The sequence below is a fragment of the Mesocricetus auratus genome, unplaced genomic scaffold, assembly GCF_017639785.1.
Source record: "Mesocricetus auratus isolate SY011 unplaced genomic scaffold, BCM_Maur_2.0 Super-Scaffold_100014, whole genome shotgun sequence".
Classification (NCBI taxonomy): domain Eukaryota; kingdom Metazoa; phylum Chordata; class Mammalia; order Rodentia; family Cricetidae; genus Mesocricetus; species Mesocricetus auratus.
In genome coordinates, this window is record NW_024429197.1 from 5759210 (window position 1) to 5778844 (window position 19635).

Consider the following 19635-nt stretch of genomic DNA (forward strand, 5'->3'; position numbering starts at 1 on the left):
CTCCATCATTAGCAGCCACCACAGCTCTAAGTGTCTCTCCATTGCCATCCTGGGCTTGACATTCAAGACCATGTGCTCTCTGGCCTCACCCTAGTCCTTGTCCCCTCTAGGATGGTCCTGACTTTGGACCCCTCCCAATTTGAGGTGCTCTCCACCCTCTTCTACAAATGCAGGTCCCTCTCCCAGAGACTGCTTCCTCCTCCATCCTTCTGCTCACCCCATTTAGCCTGTGGTTCTACACTATGAGTGCCCCAGGCAGAGACTGGTGATCCTTTGGTGCCCCCTGGTGGCCACACAAGAGAAACCCCTTGGGGTTTGTGGGACATGAGCCTCGAAAGGAGTAACTGCTAGTTGAGCTCTGGCCACTATGTGCTCTGGCCACTATGTCTGGTGTCTATGTACACCAGCTCACTGGATGCTCACAGATACCCTGAGGAGGTCACAGGCTTGCCCTGCTCCTGTAAGCAGAGACTGACTTCCTCATCACCAAGTCAGAGAGAGACGGCGCCAGGGCTGACTCCAGAGCCACACTTCTCCATGGGGAAGGCCTCAAGGTGGGAGGAACAGTGGGACCATGGGGAGGAGGCCTGGGCTGGGGTTCACAGACACTGCGGCCTCCTGGCCTTGGAGGCACCCCCAGACTCATTTGCTCCACCCTTTGGAGTGTGTCTAGACAGGGTTTACACAAAGCCAGGCTCAACGCTCAGTACAATAGCGATAAATAGAATTTATTTTGTACAACCCTTACTGACATACATGTAGCCACAGGGCTTCCAAAGTGGGTGTTGGGGCTGGAAGTCTCGACTTGGGCATGGCTCCTAAGAGTGGACAGATACACACAAGGACATGGCTCACGGCAGCTATGTCTGGCAGCCCCCTCCACAGCAGTGGTGGGCAGGGGATGGCCTGGACTCCAGACCAGCTGAGACCCCTCAGCCCGGAACGCCCGGGAGCGTGGGGTGGTAGGGTTAAGCCGGGTGCTGGATGAGGAGCCGGGGAGGACCATTTCCCCAACAGGGGACACTCGGCCATCGTGTGAAGGCAGTGAAGGGACATTGGCAGGTCTGTGGTAAAGCTGGGGGCTCAGGTAGGGTGACAGGTACAACAGCCCCAGCCCCTTAGCCCGCCTGGGGCCTCGGGAAGCAGTGTGATGGGAGGCCCCGGGGGGGGGGGGACAATGGCCCTCCTCTGGGGCAGGTGCCTGGAATCAGTCTTCAGTGACCTCTGACACAGTCTTGTCCGCTTGCAGCAAAGATGCCTCAGGAAGGAGAGTGCCTTGCCCAAGGTCCCACAGCAGAAGCCCCGTAGGACTCCCTGCTCAGTGCTCACTCTGCATACTTGTACCTTCTGCTTCTGCGGTGGAGTGTGTGCACGCAGTGTCCCTTCTCTTCCCATTCTGTTCCCCATGACTCCAGAGGGGAACCCAGGGGACAGAGGCCCAGGTGGGGGCCATCCAGGGCCACAGTCCCTGCCCATACCCAGAGCCCCAGTCTGGGGTGGGGGTGATGCCAGCAGCATTCACTCCCAGCTCTGGATGGCTCCGCCCTGCAGAGACAGACCAGATGGGTGGGCCAGGGGGGTTGGAGGCAGGGGTACCAGGGGCTGGGTGGCTGTTGGGCAGAGGGCCAGCTGCCTGGATGTGGTGCAGCATCTTCTCCTTGTGCTTCTGAGGCCTCGTCTGCAGGGAAAGGGAGACAAGAAACTCAGAGGAAGAGGACGATAGCCTGGGAAGGCCAGCCTGGGCTCTTTCCACCCCACGGGCATGCCCAGCCTTCCCCATGGTCCGTGACCACCCAGTCCCTTTGACTCCATCAAGCTCCCCAAGAACTCACAGAGGTGAGGCAACACTATGAGCCCCACTGCATATACAGGTAAACTGAGGCCAAGAGGCACTAAGACTGGACCAGGTCCCCAGCCACCAAGGCCTGAGACTCCCCTCCTCCACCCACAGGATCAGGTAAGTACTGGCTGACCTGCTCAGTCACGCCTTCTGATGAGGTGGCAGCTAGCAGCCCTGTGGGGACAGATAGAGCCAGAGGTAGGGGCAGGAGACACAGGGAACCAGAAGTCATTGGATGAGCCCAAGTCCTCCTGGCCTAAAGGAGCATCCCAACTGTCGGGGTCCCCCTGCTCCCTGGGTCCCTGCCCCCAACCAGCTCTACCCTCTCCCAGGAGGGGTCCCTCATACCATCTGGGGTGTGTGCTGCTCAGATGTTTCCAGTTGGATCTTGATCTCGGGACACGCAGGGTCCCCCAACTTGCCGGCGTCTGGGTGGGGTGATCGCGTGAGGCCTGGGAAAGGGGGCAGGAGGGAGCCACCTCACTGGCCAAGAGGAGGCACCAAGGAGATGCAGGCATGGATGGGTGATTGGTACTGGGGTTCCCCAACCCTGCCAAGTCCCCCCTTTAAGGGTCCCTCACTCTTAACTCACCTCCCAGCTACCCTTTATTATCCTGTGAGACCAAGCCACCTACCCTGAACCATTGCCTCACACAGGAGGCTGTCACATCACACCCCCACGCTACGGAGTAAGGGACAAGTCCCCGCCCTCTGTGCCCTGCCCGCTCCCACCAGCACAGCTATCCTGGTACCTGGGGAGCTGCCCCCGCTTGTGGTGCTCACACTGTCGTCCAGCCATGTGCTGTAGAGGAAGGAGTCCCGCTTATGGGGAGTTCCTGAGGACGACACGCTTTCCTGGGGAGGGGGGGGAGGTCAGCCCCGCCCACAGTCCCCCCCCCCGTTCACTCAACACACATCTGCGTATGTTCTCCTGGTCCTGGTTTCGGGGGTAGAACAGACCCAGTCCCTGACCCCAGGGAGCTTGATCTCAGAAGCCAACAGGCCAGTGGGCGGGGCCTGTGCTGCTACAGTACAGGCCAGGCTGGTAGCGGGTACCCAGCAGGAGTATGTTTGATGAAAAACGGCGAGGTGCTGATGGGGAGCCCAGAGCACAGGGAGGGTGTGCGTTGGCCTGGCCAAGGGGGACCGAGAAGGTAGGAAGATGACAGCAGGGGGTGCAAAGGCCTGAGGGTGGGGTCAGCCCGTGACAGTTAGGGACTGCAGAGGAGCTCGGGTGTCTGAAGAAGTAAGAGATGAGACCAGGGCATAAGGCGCGCCTGGGTCCTCAGGGGTCTGTGGACAGCACTGAGGAGCCATGGAAGGCTAAGATTTGTCTGCATCTCTTACGAGTTGGGACAACACCCCCCACACCTCCGCCACTGCCAGGCTTACTCCTCTACCCGAAGCACCTCCAGAGGCCTAAGAGGCTCCTACCCGCCCCTGCAGGGCCCCAACCCTTCGGGCATCTCACCAGGCCTGTGTCATCCCCGTCGACGCCTTCCGTCTCCTCCACCACGCTGGCGAAGCTGCTAGCACTGGATGAGGACCTGGAGAAGCCTTGCAGCGCTTCCGCTCTCTGGGCAGCCGTGTCCACTCTGCCACACAGTGCCGTCAGCCAGCAGCCACCATGGGCGCTGCACCTCACTCCCTTGTCCCATGCTCTCCCCAAGGACACTCAACCAGGAGCCAACCAAGCACGCCATGGCTATCATTAATTATAGCTCTTCTGGCATCTTAGCCTCCATGGACTCCCAGTGAAGCCAGCCCTACTGCGTGGATCTGGATGGGTCCCTCCATACTTAATGCCATCCCGTGGCTCCTCGCTGCCCCAGGGAAAGTCTGATCGCTTTGGCTTGGTGCTCAGTAACTGTGACCCTTAATGGCTTAGTCTAGTAGACATTCATTGGTCCTCTGAGATGGTCTGTTACTAGGGAACCCATCTCATAGACATGGAGACACAAGGAGGGTGGCACTCAGCCTCAGGTCACTCAGCTACAGGCAGAACAGGGATTTGGAACCGTCACACTCAGGGCCTTTGGGTCTCCTGCCCAAAGTCTCGCCTAGTCCAAAAATTCCACAACCCAATTTTGTCCCTGCCGTACTTTTCTGTCTCTGTTCAGCAGTCCGACTCTCCAGCACATGGTGAATCCTCTTGATGCCCACCCCCACCCCAACAGGGACCAGTCCAACAGAGTAGCAGCCTCCTCAGGTCTCCCTGCCTCTACCCACTTGCCAGTTTCTCTCAACAACATGGTTAAAACATTGCTCTCTTCACGGGTTTTTATCCCATTTAAGAGAGAACTCAAAGCTCTCACAGAGCCTCCAAAACTATGAGCAGGTCTTCGCCTGCCCCTCTGGCCTTGTCCCCGTCACCACCCAATAGGCCGGTCCCTGAGTCTGCTCCAAATGCCTGTGACCCTCCTTTCCAGCCATTAGGCTGCCCCAGGGCCTTTGCACTGGCTGGCTCCTCCCCAGAACCGTCCATCAGCTCTCTGTCTGAAGACCCCTAAGGAGACCTCATTGCTGTCCGCACTGGTTATCTCCAGCTGCTCTCTGTGCAGATAGGTTTGTTAGGTGTGTTATGCAGGCCAGCTGCTCTCTGTGCAGATAGGTTTGTTAGGTGTGGTATGCAGGCCAGCAGCTCTGTGGTCCCATGTACACACAGCTTGCAGCCATGTTCCCTAGTACAGAGGGGGCACAGCGTGCACAGGCACTCAATGGGGCATCAGGAAACAAAGAATGAGAGACTTTCCCCCCTAAGCCCACTGTACCCGAAACCCCACCTGTTCTTGGTCGTGGGCATCTCCGGGGAGCTCTGGGTGGAAGAGTTCTCTGACTTGGGCTCCTGTGAGACATGTCCGCTGTCTGGGGTCTTCTGGCCAGCTGGAGGGCTCTCCCTGCGGGATACACGGGGGCAGCGGGGGGACTCAGCACCAAGCCTGGCAGTGGGGTAGAATGAGCCAGGCCGTGAGGAGTGGCCATGGGCACGGGACGGACTTTTTGGCCAGCTGGCTCTTCCTCTGCATGTGATGGTCTCCTAAAGGATGCCAGCCAGGACTTGGGTACACCAGGGCTTGAGTTTAGGTGGCATGAGACCCTACTGGCCGCTACATAGTGTTCGTGACAAGGGACCTGCACGACAGCCCCAGGTTGCTGGCTGTTTTCCTGTCTCACGTTTCTTGCTGCCGTAACGAGTATCAGAAAATCGCAGTGGCATGCACAAGGCTGCCCAACTGAAATAGGCTGAGGACCTCTTGTCTGCTCTCTGGGCTCAGCCTTGCCCACAGGCGTTCATGGATGCTGCCAGCCCCTCTGGATGCTCCACCCTTGCTGGCTGTATGAACCGGGCAAGCTGTTTTTGATCTGAAAGGTGCTGGCCCCAGGGAACCCGTGGAACCACGGAATGTCAGGTGGGGCATTTCCTCCTAGGTGACAGCTCTCACTGGAGGAGATGAGGAAGAGGGCAAGCACGGGTCAGGGTGAGCCAGTGGGCTGGGTGACCCTGCAGGTCAGGGTGGGCCAGTGGCCTGGGTGACCCTGCAGGTCAGGGTGAAGCAGCAGACTGGGCACCCTTAAAGGTCAGAGTGAACGTGATGCTGGTCCTCCTGCAGGTCAGGGTAGGAGACATGTTGGATGCCATGGTGGGCCAGGCTCCCACTCACCCACCTCTTCTCCTGCACCTCCTGGATGTTCTCGATGCCAATGGCGCTGCTGCGGCGAGAGCCAAATGGCCCAGACTTCTTCCTTGTGGGGCTCTTACCAGGGACAATCAGGGACTGTGGGGAGAGACTCCAACTCAGTGCCTACCTGTCTTGGAACCCCAGTGGCCCCCACCTCCCTTTGGGGCCCTGCCACTGCGCCCTGAAGCCAACAGGTGATGAGCAAGAAAGGAGAGAAAAAGGTGCTTCCCGGAGCAAGAGCCCAGAGAGGGCCAGCGCCGCTCCGGAGAACACACAGCATGGCTGTGCTGGACCTTGGGCCTAGAAGGGCAGGGGCAGCCGCTGGGATCAGGAGGAAGGACAAATCCTCAGACGGTCCCGCCTCTTGCCCCTGGGCCTCATGGGAGCTGCAGCCTAAAAGTAGTAGTGAGAAAGCAGTGGCAACCCCAGTCCCTGCAAGGGCACCAGCACCTTCAGACTTCAGGCTCCGCCCCCCAGAGGGACATCCCCCTTTACACACTCTGGCGGGATGCCCAGCATCAGAAGCATGGGGAGGTGGGCCCTGAGGAGGCATGAAGGGTGGGGCAGGGCCTGCAGGCAGCTCATGGTGGGGAAGGGACAGGGGGAGAGAAGGATGGTGCTTCATGCAGAACCGGCAATATTGGGAGACGTGCAGCTGGGCAGAGGGCCTTTGAGTACCAGATCCCAGGCAGGACCCAGCCAGGGTTCTAGGGGCCAGGCCAGAGTCTCCTAGTGAGGGCCTGGGGACGCTGACCAGGTCCCAGTATCACCAGAGCTGTGGCACTCTGCCCTGCACGCCCTTGGGCCTGTCCCGCGAAAGGGGCCACGTCCCCAATATGGCCTCCGTCCTGAGAACGAGCAGAGAACAGCGCGTGCAGGTGCAGGCAGCTCCAGAGCCGCGGCCCCTGGATGGGATGACAACCTCTTCCACAGCTCCTATGCCTAAGGCGCTGCCCCGGCGTCCGAATCTACTCGCGCTTTTCCCGGGAATAAGCAATGACTGGTGTGGGGCGGAGAGTACAGAGTGGTGGGAGAGAACACGGAGGGAAGGAGGGGGAGAGAGAAGGGAGGCAGTGACAGGGGGGTACCGCGAGAGCACACAGAGAAACCGAGGGGTAGGGAGAGACAGCGGGGCACGGGTGGGCAAGGAGGCGAGACAGGAGCAAGCCGACAGGGAAAGAGGAGCGCCGACAGGTGGCGAAGGGAGGAAAGGATGGGGAAACAGGAAGAGTAAGAAAAGGAAGCCACGTGAAGAGAGGGGGAGTTGTGCAAAAACAAAAACAGAAATGGGTCTGGTTACTGCCATGGTGGGTGCTGCTGGCCTGGCCCTAACCCCGGGGCCCCTCCACAGCCACCCACAGGAGGCCAGGCCACTCCACGGGCAAGAAGGGAGGGGCTGAGAACCTGGGGAGAAGTTGGGCCAGCTCCTAGGTGACAATGGACTTGGTGACCACTGGACAGCAGAGACCTCACCTTGCTCCCCTGGCCAGACCAGACCACACGAGAGATGGTAGGGATGGGGAGACCCCTGCCACATGACAGCCTCACAGCACAAAGCACAGGGCTCGGCATGCAGCAGACAGTAAGAGAAGGATGGGCGACTGGGTAGGTAAACAGGTGCTGGATGGATGGATAAGTGGACAGATGAGTGGATGGAAAGATGGATGGGTGGATGGATGGATGGATGGATGGAAAGATGGATGGATGGATGGGTAGGTGGGTGGGGGGTCGGAGGGGGTGGATGGATGTGTAAGTGGATGAAGAGAATGAACAGATGGGCAGGTGGGTAGACAGATGGGTGGGTGAATAGTATGATAGGTATATGGACTGTTGGATGGGCAGATGAATGGGTAGTGCATAGGTGGGTGGATGGGTAGATGAATATGTGGGTGAATTAGGGCAAATGGGGATGGAAGGGCAGAGCAATGGATGCAGTGTCTGAGGTGACCACTAGATGGCACAAAGCAGTAAGTCATAATGCAGATTTGTAAAATTCACTGAGTGTTGGGCGCAGACTCCCATAAAGCCTGGTAGACAATTAGTAACCATAGTGAAGGGGTTAACTCAGGAGAAGCCCACACAGAAGCCCATTTCCAGACACACAAAAGGGCAGCCACAGGCATTGAGACCCTGGCTGCCACAGACACAGAATGTCACACAAGAAATGTCCACACAACAACATACATCCTGGCAGACAGCACATGTCCCGATAATCAGGGCTTAGCACACATCATTTGTTCACACAGCAGCCCAAGTCCTGACACACAGTAGGTGATCACACAACAGCCCAGGGTTGGAGCACACAGTAAGTGCTTACAGAGTAGATGCCCATACAGCAGCCCATTTTCCGACACACAGTAGGTGTTCATACAGCAGGCCAGGGTGCACACAGTAGGTGCTCATAAGAACTCAGGGCTGGGACCACAGTAGGTGCTCAGAAAGTGCATGTTCACACAGCAGCCCAGTCCTGACACACAGTGATGCCCACAGCCTGACATACAGAGGTGCTTCAAGAAACCTAAGGCTCGACAGTAAATGCCCACACAGCAGCCCAGTTCCCAGCACACAAAAGACAGCAGGCGTTCAGTAAGGATTGGGACATAGAGGCTTCAGAAAGTCACACCCAAATAAACAAAGGGCCAGGAGGAGAAGGCCAGCGGGGCGGGGGGCAGTATCCCAGGATCCTGATTGGGGCACTTGACCATGAAGAGCAGGGTCTACACCAAGTCCAGTGCCCAGGATGGGCGCATGAACAACAGGGCAGTGGGGGAGGTAAGGCCAGGCCTCAGGAGGGAGGAGAACCAGGGCCCAGGGTGGGGGTGGAGACAGGGGAAGTGGGGGACACTCACTATTCCAGCTGCCTTGGCCAGATCAGGGTTGTTGGGGGTGAAACTCCCACTGTGGCTGGTAGACACGGTGTTGGGCTTCTTGTTGCTCAGGCCCATGGCGTCCATGGACTGGCTCCGACTCCGGATGACTCTCTGTAGGAATAGGGGTGGGTGTGAAGGAGGTATAGGCTTCCTGGGGGTGTCTTGTCTTTGGGAAACCTCAGGGACACAGGCACATGGCCCCTCCCCACCAATGGCACTCTGGGTGAACCTTGGAAGCCCCACCCCTCTGTGATGCGCCATTTTCCTATTTGTCACTGGAGAGACAGGTATACAGAAGGCTTGTATACAGACGGCTTGTAGACAGAAGGCTTGTAGACAGAAGGCTTGTAGACAGAAGGCTTGTAGACAGAAGGCTTGTATACAGAAGGTTTGTATACAGAAGGCTTGTATACAGAAGGCTTGTAGACAGAAGGCTTGTATACAGAAGGCTTGTATACAGAAGGCTTGTATACAGAAGGTTTGTATACAGAAGGCTTGTATACAGAAGGCTTGTATACAGAAGGCTTGTATACAGAAGGCTTGTATACAGAAGGCTTGTATACAGAAGGCTTGTATACAGAAGGCTTGTATACAGAAGGCTTGTATACAGAAGGCTTGTATACAGAAGGCTTGTATACAGAAGGCTTGTAGAGGGTAGCTAGACTTTGTCTGTCTCACCAGCATGCTGTCCTGTGGATACCACGAGGATAACAGGCAATATTGAATTTGCACATGGCTGACTGCGCTCACCAGAGTCCTGTGGGACTCTTGGGGTCCTTCCCCCACTTTCTGTCCATTTTCAGACCATGCTAGAACTCTGCCATCCAAGCCTCCCTACTAGGTGGGACCATCTAACGTGCACCTTACCCAGGAGAAAACCTAGGCAGAGGTGCACCTGGGGTCCATAGCGCGAACCCTGTGCCTTCCCCGTAGATCCCATTGCCTTGGAGACATGCTTTGACCTAACCCAGGGCCTCTACACGGCACCAGCCAGATGAGAAACCCTTAGATCTTCTCAAAGAAAACACTAGACCCGTGTTCAATCCGTGGGTCCCCGACTCTAGAGGTAGGGCTATGGCTCTCTAGGCCAATTTGTGGGTGTCCTTTGTGGGCCACTGGACTAGCCTTCCTAAGTGAACCCACAGTTCACACAGTAGCTGAGCTGCATAAGTGAGGTCACCTCCCACCAGTAGACTAGGAGGAGCAATCACTGCCTTACATCCACATTGTGCTAACCTAATTGCTTCGCAAATAATTCAAAAGCATTTCTGTGTGGTGAGCGGCCATGACCCCCGTTTCCCTACTCAACAGGTAAACTGAGGCTTGGAGCATGCCTAACCAAGTTGGTAAGTGGCAGAGCTGGGATGTAAATGCAGGTAATCGAGTGCTCTTAGCGAAACCACAAAGTACCAGGGGAGGTCGTACCGTGAGGCCCTCTGCAATGCTACTCCGTCCACACACGCCTCCTGAGCCTGTTTCTTAGAGACAGACCTCCTCCCCTCTTTTCTGCCCTCAGATGGTGGCACCATTGGCTCCTTTCTGCCATCTAGAGGAGTCCTTTGGTGGTGCTCTCGGGTTAGACCCTCTCCTGAGCCCCTCCAGCCAGTAACTCCACCCCAAACCAGAGCCCTGCTTTATACCCTTCTTGCTGGCTCAGACTACCCAAAGCGCAGAGCACATCTCCCGATTTCAATGAACTGGCAAGTGTAGATTCACCAAGCTATATCTCAATCCTAGTCACACTTGTAAGCCGAGATACGAGCCCTCAGCCACACCCCATCTAGCCGCATGCTCGGGCCTCAGTCTATGAGACCTGCCCTAACCCCACCTCTAGCTACAACTCCCTCACAGAACCCCAAGCCCCACCTCAAACCCCACTTCTAGAGCTGAGACCACCAGCTCCTCCCCAGGCCCATCCACACCTGAGCTGCCTCTGGCCATCATGCCCCCTCCTCCTCCATTAGTCCCAGCCTGCAGAGGCCAAGCCCGGGGCCTTCACCTTGAAGGACTCGAAGAAGCCGCCCCCGCCACTGCCATTCTCCATCTTATCATCATCGCCACCCAGGCCCATCATGGACTGGCTGTGGACATGGAGCTCCTCGTAGAGTGTCTCCAGAAGGGCAGCACGCGTCCGCTCCTGTGAGTCGGCCATGAGAGACCCCAGAGATCAACCCCTGGACTGGCAATTCCAATCCCAGCTTCACCTACCCCGTGCAAGGCATGGGGAGGTCCTCAGGCTCCTGCACTGACTTCCACAATTCTCTGGCCCCTCCTCCTGCATGGCATCTTCCCCTCCACCGCAGGCTAGACACTGCCCTCTGCTGCCTCTCAGCTGACCTGTGGCTCGGCTGTCCCCAGTCAGCCCCCCAAAGCCAAGGTCTGAACATGCCTTTTCCTTCCAGGGAGAGGGCCATCCCTCTGACCCATGTTACCTCCAGCTTGGCAAACTTCTCTGCCTTATAGCAAGCGTACTCAGCGTTGATCAACTTCGTCAGCAGAAATTCCTGGAACTCAGGCCCCTGGGAGCCCCCAGAGAGGAGACGAAAGGAGGGTCAGATGAACACTGAGGAAGGGGCTGAGCTGGGTGAATCCAACTGGAGCTCCTGAGCTGTGCCTTGCTCTAGCTTCTCCTTGGGCTCAGATCTCTAGCTAGGCACCTGCAAGGAACCCTGTACCTCTGGTGGCACCCCCTAACTTGGGGGCCCCTGGGGAACATGCAGGGGGAGGGGGGATCAAACTAAGATTTGCCATGTAGCTACTGAGAGGTTGACAGAGATATGTGTGCAAGCACCCTCCACCCAAAAAAAAACCATTTTAGAGGCCAGACTGTCAGAGAGAAACGAAAGGCTACAGTCAGCTAGGAAAAATGTCAAACAGCCCTGCAGTGTACACGGTGACCTTGTAGAATAAGTCACAGCATTTATCAAGACAAAGAGAGGTAGCAGAGCTGAAGGGGAACCTAGATCCCAGTACAAAGTCGGCCTGCAGGGCCTCCTGAGGCAAGACTGTGGCCTCTCAGCCCCTTCCCGCTTTAGTCTGGTGATCACAGAGCAGGGCTGCCTCTCACCTTCCTGAACACAGCAGGGTCCGGGAGGGGGGGCCCAAAGAAGGGTACATCATCTCTGGCAGTGACGGAGACCTGGAAGGGGAAGAGGCTGCTTCTGTGGGGTCCAGGGCCCACCCTGCTTCCCTGTTCACACGATCTAGAAACTCCTGAATCTGTTCAGATTCCATGGGGTCCAGGAGGCCTGGGGGCTACTCATTGTGGGGACCTTTTAAACCAGAATTTCTGCTCCTCCGGTCATTGCCCTGAGTCTGCAGGGTGGGGCTGGTGGGAGGACCTCACGAAGGCTAAGGAGGTGGGGTAAGACCAGACCGGACTGGGAGGTAAGTGGTCTCTCTCTAAGGAGGGGTCTGGCAGGCCCCAGTTTTACCTACCTTGTAGAGGGGGCCATCGGGGCCGCCCCCCTCCGCCTGCACCACCACGTAGGCGTGCAAAAAGTTGGATGCAATCATGTCTGGCACAAAGGGCGTGTTCTCGTCCTGGAAGACCACAGCAACGATGTCGTTCCCGATATGCCGCTTCCGCTGCAACTGAGCACAGGGCCACCGGCCTTCACAGCCTGGCCATGCAGGGTGTGGGACAGGGGTGCCACAGCGTGTGGGGTTGGGGGGGGGTAGAGCAAGCATCTAGGGATGTGTGTTTCCTGCCCACCCCCAAAATGGCAAAACATCTTAAAGTTATTCCAGTTTCCTTGGCTACCTCTGACAGATGAGAAACTGAAGCTGGGAGGAGAGTAATTTCAAGGTCTCCAGATGCCCTTGGGGATTTTAACCCAAGTCTCAAGCCCAGGTCCCACCCCTCAGCCCCTCCCCTATCTCAGTCCTATCTCAACACCCCCAAACACGTCCATCACTGAACAATGGAATTAGTGCTGCTAAAGGGAAAGCCAAAGGTAGAAGGCCAGTAAGAATAATACATCTCCATCATCGATTACCCTTTGAGCTCCCTGGGCTGGGGCAGTGGAGTCAAGCAGGTAGCCTGATGGGAGCCAGCGAGACAGGGTAAATTGCATTTTGAGTTTGGCTCTAAGATCGTGCCTGAACTCCCTATTGCTTCTTCTCAGGACTCGCCACTTCCTTCTGTTAGCAACTTGGCAGTCTGTCATTTATCTTAAAAGCCCTTCCTAACTCCTGGCTCTGCTAAGTCTCAGGACCCCCACGTGACCCCACCATGCCTCTTACTCCTGCTGTGTGTAATCTACTCTAGCCACATTCCCTCTCCTTTAACTCATCTACCTTGTAGACGTCATTATTATCATCGTTCCACAGGGGCAAAAGCCAGGGCTTTCCCCTCCCCATTCCACCCACAGCCCGTCCTGGGGGAGGGGGCCATTTCTGTATCTGTATCACAGGGCCAGCACTGAGTCTGGTGTGATGGATGCTGAACAGACACTTGGATAGGGTCACAGGTAACTGTAGGAAACAGGCAGATGGGCGCCCACACTACCTGCTGGGCGTCCCCTTCTGTGTATGGCAGCTTGGTGGACACGTGAAACATGATCTCCTTGTTGCGGAAGTTGCAGTACACAGACTCGGTCCCTGTCTGTCCGTGAGTCACGTCCAGGCCTCCTCGGAACCTGTCCCCAGGCCCCCCAGGCCATGGCTCAGTTTCCAGCTCCAGTCAGGCCTCTGTGGGGCCAAGATGGGGCTCCCTGCTCAGGAACATGATCATATTCTGCTCTAGCCATCTAACCCTGGGACTTACCCCTTGAAGTCCTGTAATTTGACTTTCTGGCCCAGAAACTCAAGGAACTCCACGAAGGCAGGACTTTCCTCATTGGTACTGAAGAGTTCCTCTTCGGATGTCTGGGGACCACACGGGTGGGAATGGAGGGTAAGGTCACAACTCCCTGGGTCCATTTCCTCCCAGAGTAGTGCCCAAGCTCTCAGGAAGCTGAGTGCTCTGGCAGGTAACAGTTGAGGGTGAGGTGGGATGGGCCACAGGGCCAGGCTAGGGGAGGGGATGGGTAAACACACCTGCCCCAGTTTCTGATAAATGACTCCAAACTTGAAGTTATTGCTGATAACATGTTCATCAAAGGTGACGATGAGTCTGGAGGCCTGTGGAGAGCGCGGGCAGTGTTTGCTGGGAGCACCACTGTGTTCTCTCTCCCTCCCTCCCTCTCTCTCTCTCTCTGAGTGTGTGTCTGTCTGTCTGTCTCTCTATGTGTCTGTCTCTCTCTCTCTCTTTCTCTCTCTGTCTCTCCCCCCCGTGTGTCTCCGTCTCTCTATCTCTCTATGTCTCTCTGCCTCTCTCTGTCTCTGTGTGTGTGACTGTCTCTCTCTGTCTCTCTGTCTCTCCCCGTGTGTCTCCATCTCTCTATGTCTCTGTCTCTGTGTGTGTGTCTGTGTCTGTCTGTCTGTCTCTCTCTTTTTCTTTCTCTCTCTCTCTGTCTCTGTGTGTGTGTGTCTGTCTCTCTCTCTCTAAACAAGGTCACGGGGAGACCTAACAGTGTTATTCTGTCTCCCTGTATCCTCTAGAAGGCAAGGACCACGGGGAAAAGTCTAGAGCACAGACATCCTAGGAAGCTCCCCAGATAGCACTGAGACATTCCAGGCATGAGCAAGGCTCCAGGAAGCCCCCACCCCCACCACCCCTGCCCTTTATCTGCTGCGCATCCGTAAGTAGATAGAACCTTTCTGTGCTTTCCATGCACACTGTGGGCGATGCAGGGTTGTCAGGGGCAAACAAGAGGACCTGGGGGAGATGCCCAGTCACAGAAGGGGCCAACCGGTGCTCACTCCTCCCACTGCCACCCACCCTGGGTGAACAAGTCAGGGCAGGTACCTTGGGGTAGAGAACTGGGTAAAATCGATCTACGTTGACATCTTCACAAACCAGCTGCAAAAGATGACAGGGAGGGGTGTGAGCTGGGGTCAAGGAGAACAGGAGAGCCCTCCTGGGTCTTGGTAGGCAAGGGTAGGGAAAACAGCCGCAGAAAGGGTGGGGATGGGCCAGTCTGGGACAGAGGCTAGTGAAAGCCTAGGGGCCCTCACTGCTGCTCACAATGGGGCCCAGAGAACTGGGGCCACCTGGAATCTGTGGGTGCCGTAAAGAGAGCTAGAAGTACGTGTGCAGGTACCCAGGGCGACACAGGCAGCATGCACACTGGGTTGGATCGGGTAAGAGGCTGCCCTGAGAAGCAGCTGCCATATGCAGGCCTGGGGATCCTAGAACCCCAGACCCAGGAAGCTCATGGCCTCACCTTTGCCATCTGGACCACATTGGGGAACTCAGTGAGGCAGGAGATGGGGATGACATCATGGTAGGTCCGACACTTGGTCCTGGGAAGAGAAAGCTACGCAGGTGAGAGACTCAACAGTGGGAATTCCTCCGGGGACAAAAGGTGACAGCAGGGTACCAAGCCTGGCTAAGGCACTACCTTGCTGTGTGACCTCAGGCAAATTCTTGCTCCTCTCTGGGCTTCCATCAGGAAGGCAGGTACAGGGGGCTGCGCACTCGAATTCTAGACCTCCGTCCTCCCTACTGTCTTGGGGGGTCCCCCTTCACTGCCCTTACCTAAGCAGTAGCCTCAGGTGCTCTTGATCCCCGATGACATCATACTTGAGAGAGAAGACCAGGTGGCCAAGAGCAGTGTCCAGAGAATAGTAATTGAAGTGTTCCTGTGGTGGGAGGGGCAGGGAAGTGAGGAAGATGAGGTTTTGGCTTTAGGAAACCAGACGGCCAAGTCGGTCCCCACTGAGGTCCATCACCAAGCAGCAAATGCTGTGAGCAACAGCGGACTCTGCATCAGATTGGCCCGCCTCTTGCCAGCTGGGCAGCCTGAGCAGCACCTGTCTCTCCATGCCCACCTTCCTATTGTATTAGATGGGAGAGAGGCCACCTACCTGGACAGGGCAGGGGAGTGAGGTAAAGTGCCTGCCGCCATATTCAGGAATGCCTGTTGGAACTCTGGCTCTGGCTCCTTGCCAAAGTCAGAGCCACATGCTTCTCTGTGTGCCTGCATGTGTATGTATGTGTATGTATGTGTGTGTATGTATGTATGTATGTGTATGAATGTATGCCCCAGCCCCTAAATACCCAGCAATCGCTCAATAAGGAAAGCTAACTAACCAGTGGTGGCAGTACATGCCTTAATCCTAGCAGCACTGGGAGGCAAAAGCAAGTGGGTATTTGGGTTCAAGGCCAGCCTGGTATACAGAGAGAATTCCAAGACAGCCAAAGGCTACACAGAGAATTCCTGTGTCAAAAAAACAAAAAAGAGAGAAAGAGAGAGAGGGAGGGAGGAAGGAAAGAAAAAGGAAGGGAGGAAGGAAGGAAGTCAACTAGACAGGCTTGGTGGTGAACACCTAGATTCCAGCCTGGGGAGGCTGAGGCAAGCGATCCTGTTCAAGGCCAGCCTGAGCTACACAGTGAGACCCTCTCAAGAAAGAACATAGCATGGGGCTGGACGGCTCAGTAGTCACGAGCATGCATTGCTCTTAGAGAGGACCTTTCTGGTCCCAGAACCCCTATCAGGTGGCTCACAACTGCCTGTAACTCCAGGGTCAGAGGATCCAGTGCCCTCTTTTGACCTCCACAGAATGAAGGGGTGGGAAGGGAGAGAGGGATAGAGGTCAACTAGCAAGTGCAAGGCACTAAAGGAAAAAGAAGTTGAACAGTTGATTGCTCAATCTGTGGCTCAGTGGCCCCTGAAGCCAAGGCCCCGTGAGAAACAGGAAGTGACGCATCCTACCTGACCAGACAGGTTCCTGTCTTCCTCCTCACCTAAAGAAAAGGGCGCAAGGGATGCCTATGACAGGAATGGCACCCCCTCTATGGGAACCCAGGCCTTTTGGGGGAACCTTTTTTGGGGGAAATCCCTGATCCCAGAAGTGAGGCACCGAAGCCCCAGCCTGTCCCTGGGCTCCCCCTGCTGGCTTGGGCCTGGGTGTGGAACTGTCTAGCCACACCCGCCCTGGGAGTCAGCCACCCTGGAAGTGACCCTTGTTTAAACATGAGCATCCCATGTGGAGGCAGGGTGCAGAAAGAGGCAGGGCTGGGGGTGTGTCCTCAAATCTGCAGTTCCCCTGAACTAGGTCCAATGAATGGACCTAGACCCAGAGCCCCTCTGAACCCCAACCTAGGCACAAGGTGGAGAAAACCCCAAAATGCCTGACACTGTCCATAGACAAGTGGCAGGAACTTGGCCAGGAAGTCCAGGGGCTGGGAGTTTCCCACAAGGCCAGAGGAGCCCTAGAGACGCAGTGGAAGGTGGGATCATGGTCTCAGGAAGTCGGTTCCTAAGGCCACCCTCCTTGCCTCTTACTGCCAGCATGTGGTTCCTGTGCTGGGCACGGCTTCTTCCCCAGCCACCCACCCCACCTCCTCCCCTCTGTCCTGGTGACTTGACCCTGGCCACCACAGTCCCCACCTGTACCTTAGTACCTGCCGTGCCAAAGATCCCTCCTCCACCCAGTACTCTGACTCCTCTAGTAAAGTTTAGTGTGCTAGCTATGTGCCAGGCTCACAGAGCCCAGCTCCTAGGCACTGCTGAGAGCACTGGACAGTGGGCACTTGGAATGAAGGTCTCCCTCCCTCCACACCAGGCTCAGCCAGGAGGTAGAATCCAGTGCTATGCTCTGGGTCTGGACCCAGGCAAAAGCTGGAGCTTCAGCCTGCTGGGTTAGTCAACGCATAGTGAATCGCCCCACCTACCCCCAAGCTGACAGCACCAGTGTCCGCTGGAGACAGCCTAGTGCCCTGGGCCCACACTGAGGCCACACAGCTTCCCAATCCTACAAGGATACCAGGATACCCCTTCTTTCATCATGTGCAAACACACACACACACACACACCAGGAGTCCCTCTTCCAGAGCATCTTAGTGAAGGTCTGTGAGAGCTAGTTTACTTCTAGGCTCAGTAACTGGTCTTGACCAAGTCACCTAACCTGAGTTTTGGTTTCCTCTCCCACAAGAACGGGAGAGCCTTAGTCTCACGGAGGGAGCAGACAGGTGTGGTGGGAGCTGCCATCAACCACGTTTATATGACACTAACACCTGTCTTACCTTTCTACAGATAAGGAAGCAGTTCAAGAAGGTTAAATAAAACGCCCAAGATAACGCAACCAAACCAACAGAAGGAGGAGTCACCATTTGCACCCAGGCCCTGAGCCCACAGCACAGCTCTCCTATTTTTACAGCACGAAGACAGCACCCAGTGTAACATCTAGGGCCCCAGCACAGGGTTCTCCCACCCAGTAACTTTTTTGTTTTGTTTCTGTTGAGAAAAGGTCTCGCTCTGTTCCCTACATAGGCCTTGAACGTCTGGTGATCCTCCGGCCTCAGATTCCCAAGTGCTTCGATGACAGCCATGCCTGGCGACACCCAGATCACACCTGGTAACTCTGGAGAGTTAATGCCTTGCTCAGTAAACACTCAGTAAAGTGTCACCGTGGGTGTCAGTCTATGGAGCAGTTATCCGGCAGAGTCCCTGCTCTGAGGCTGTGGTGACAACAGTCCAAGTCAAACTATGACACCACCTGTCTTCCCAGCCCCTGCCCTGGCTGCTGAGGACCAGGTTTGGATCGATTTTGTTTTCCATACCTAGTGCTCAGGGAAAGACCAGGTATACAGCTGGTGCTCATAATCTGCTCACACTGAAAAGCACTTACTTGGTTTGAGATGCCATTCAAAGCCCCTTACTAGCATCTCCTCAATAAGGCAACCACATGAGATGGATGTCATAATTGCCATTTTTACAGAAGGGGAAACTGAAGCACATAGTAGATAACCTATGTAAGGCACAAACCATGGTGAGGTCCCTTCTCTTAACAATGCCCGACTGCCTTCTTCAGCATCTGTCGAGTGAACGCATGCATCCACATGATGCTTCCCAAGACTCAGAATTCTGGGATACTGACCCAGCTTTAGCCTAACACCACTTCTTGTGGGGCCCAGCCTCCCATCCCAGCCAGCCACTCACCTTGCCTAGAAAGTGCTTCCGGTAGATACGTGCTGTGGGGTTGCACTCCAGTTTGACCTTGGTGGTGGGGGACTGCAGTGGCTCTGTCTCAGGGATGCTGGTGATCTCATGGTTGGTACCTTCAATCCAGTAGCCCCCAAACTGGGGCAGCAGGATGAGGGGGAAGGGCCCTTCTCGTCCCAGAACCTAGAAGGGGATTCAGCTAAGAGCTACTCCACATAGCACCCACTAAACTCCCAGGGGCAACCCCCCAACTCAGACCCAGGACTATCAGGTACTATGGGGACAGTCCAGGGCTACGAGACCCAAAGCTCTCATCCACCCCTCTGGGGAACCAGCTTGGCTCCTTACTTCTCAGTACTACGTAAAGGATGGGGGAGAAGGGTAGAAGAGAGTGTGGCCGAGAGGCCTCAGATTCCAATAACCTCAGAACTCTCAGGACTGGAAAGTGAGTCTCCGTGGGACAACCCTGCATGAGGGCCTCCCAGGGTCATGGTAAGGGTGGGTGTGGGGCTGACGCTGGTACCTCATGGACACTTGGGTAGGGAATATAGTCCTCCTCCGTCTGCAAAATATAAACAATCCAAGGACCAGCTGAGGTGAGGCTTCACCCTTTACACACACACACACACACACACACACACACACACACACACACACACACACACACACACACACACGAGCTTGCTCCCAGGCTCCTGGGTCTGCTATCTCCAGACTGCTTCAGTCCCTGCTTTCTGTTAGGGACAAGGGAGGTTTTCCTGCCTCCCCTTAGGAAAGCCGGGATAGACAGAGGCAGTACTCTAAGTAGGACCTTAGAAGTGACATTCCTACCAAGCTCCTGGTGGCATCAGTCTAAGGACCAACCTGAGACCCCAGCACTGAATGAAGCTTCAGGCTTACAGTCCAGCACACTCCTGCAGCCCTGGAACCTTCCCCTGGGTCCAGCCACATCCTCTAGAGGAGTCTCCAATCAGTGGAGGTACATGCCTGTCTGAGGACCTGTGCTGAGTAGAGCAGGGGCTCACTGGCCAGTAAGGAAACACAACCATGTGATGGCAGCCACCTTCGTAGCAACAAGGGCTTCAGCGCTGGTATGAGGTGGCCTAGCGGGACGGGTGTCTGCGGCGGTGCAGGAGAGCAGCAAGAGCTGGCTTGAAAGCTCTTGCCAGGGTCAGGACAAAGGCTCTAGGAGCTGCTGAATTCCCAGGGCCAGGTGCCCTGTTCACCAATATTGACACACAGTGGCAAGTGGG

At 56.0% G+C, this 19635-nt stretch overlaps 1 protein-coding gene across 15 annotated transcripts in view; it reads right to left on the reverse strand.

Annotated features, from left to right (window-relative positions):
• Nucleotides 1–707: 707 nt before the first annotated feature.
• The window catches only part of LOC101827955 (RAP1 GTPase activating protein), a 61462-nt gene continuing 42534 nt past the window's right edge, over nucleotides 708–19635 (reverse strand). For 5 of the 15 annotated variants that reach the window (XM_040756319.1, XM_040756320.1, XM_040756309.1 and 2 more), the window contains 20 exons: nucleotides 18906–18944; nucleotides 18380–18565; nucleotides 14974–15077; nucleotides 14660–14738; nucleotides 14242–14295; nucleotides 13431–13514; nucleotides 13159–13259; nucleotides 12901–13030; nucleotides 11829–11984; nucleotides 11458–11529; nucleotides 10823–10909; nucleotides 10390–10527; nucleotides 8370–8501; nucleotides 6443–6520; nucleotides 5507–5616; nucleotides 4624–4737; nucleotides 3312–3435; nucleotides 2593–2695; nucleotides 2189–2292; nucleotides 708–1678 (listed from right to left, as the gene is read on the reverse strand). In XM_040756319.1, the coding sequence (XP_040612253.1) occupies nucleotides 1319–1678; nucleotides 2189–2292; nucleotides 2593–2695; nucleotides 3312–3435; nucleotides 4624–4737; nucleotides 5507–5616; nucleotides 6443–6520; nucleotides 8370–8501; nucleotides 10390–10527; nucleotides 10823–10909; nucleotides 11458–11529; nucleotides 11829–11984; nucleotides 12901–13030; nucleotides 13159–13259; nucleotides 13431–13514; nucleotides 14242–14295; nucleotides 14660–14738; nucleotides 14974–15077; nucleotides 18380–18565; nucleotides 18906–18944 (2355 nt within the window). In that variant the 3' untranslated portion in view covers nucleotides 708–1318. Of the gene's footprint in view, nucleotides 1679–1973; nucleotides 2015–2188; nucleotides 2324–2592; nucleotides 2696–3311; nucleotides 3436–4623; nucleotides 4738–5506; nucleotides 5617–6442; nucleotides 6521–8369; nucleotides 8502–10389; nucleotides 10528–10822; nucleotides 10910–11457; nucleotides 11530–11828; nucleotides 11985–12900; nucleotides 13031–13158; nucleotides 13260–13430; nucleotides 13515–14241; nucleotides 14296–14659; nucleotides 14739–14973; nucleotides 15078–18379; nucleotides 18566–18905; nucleotides 18945–19635 lie in introns of all 15 variants that reach the window. The other 10 variants (XM_040756310.1, XM_040756312.1, XM_013121250.3 and 7 more) reach the window with 9 other exon arrangements.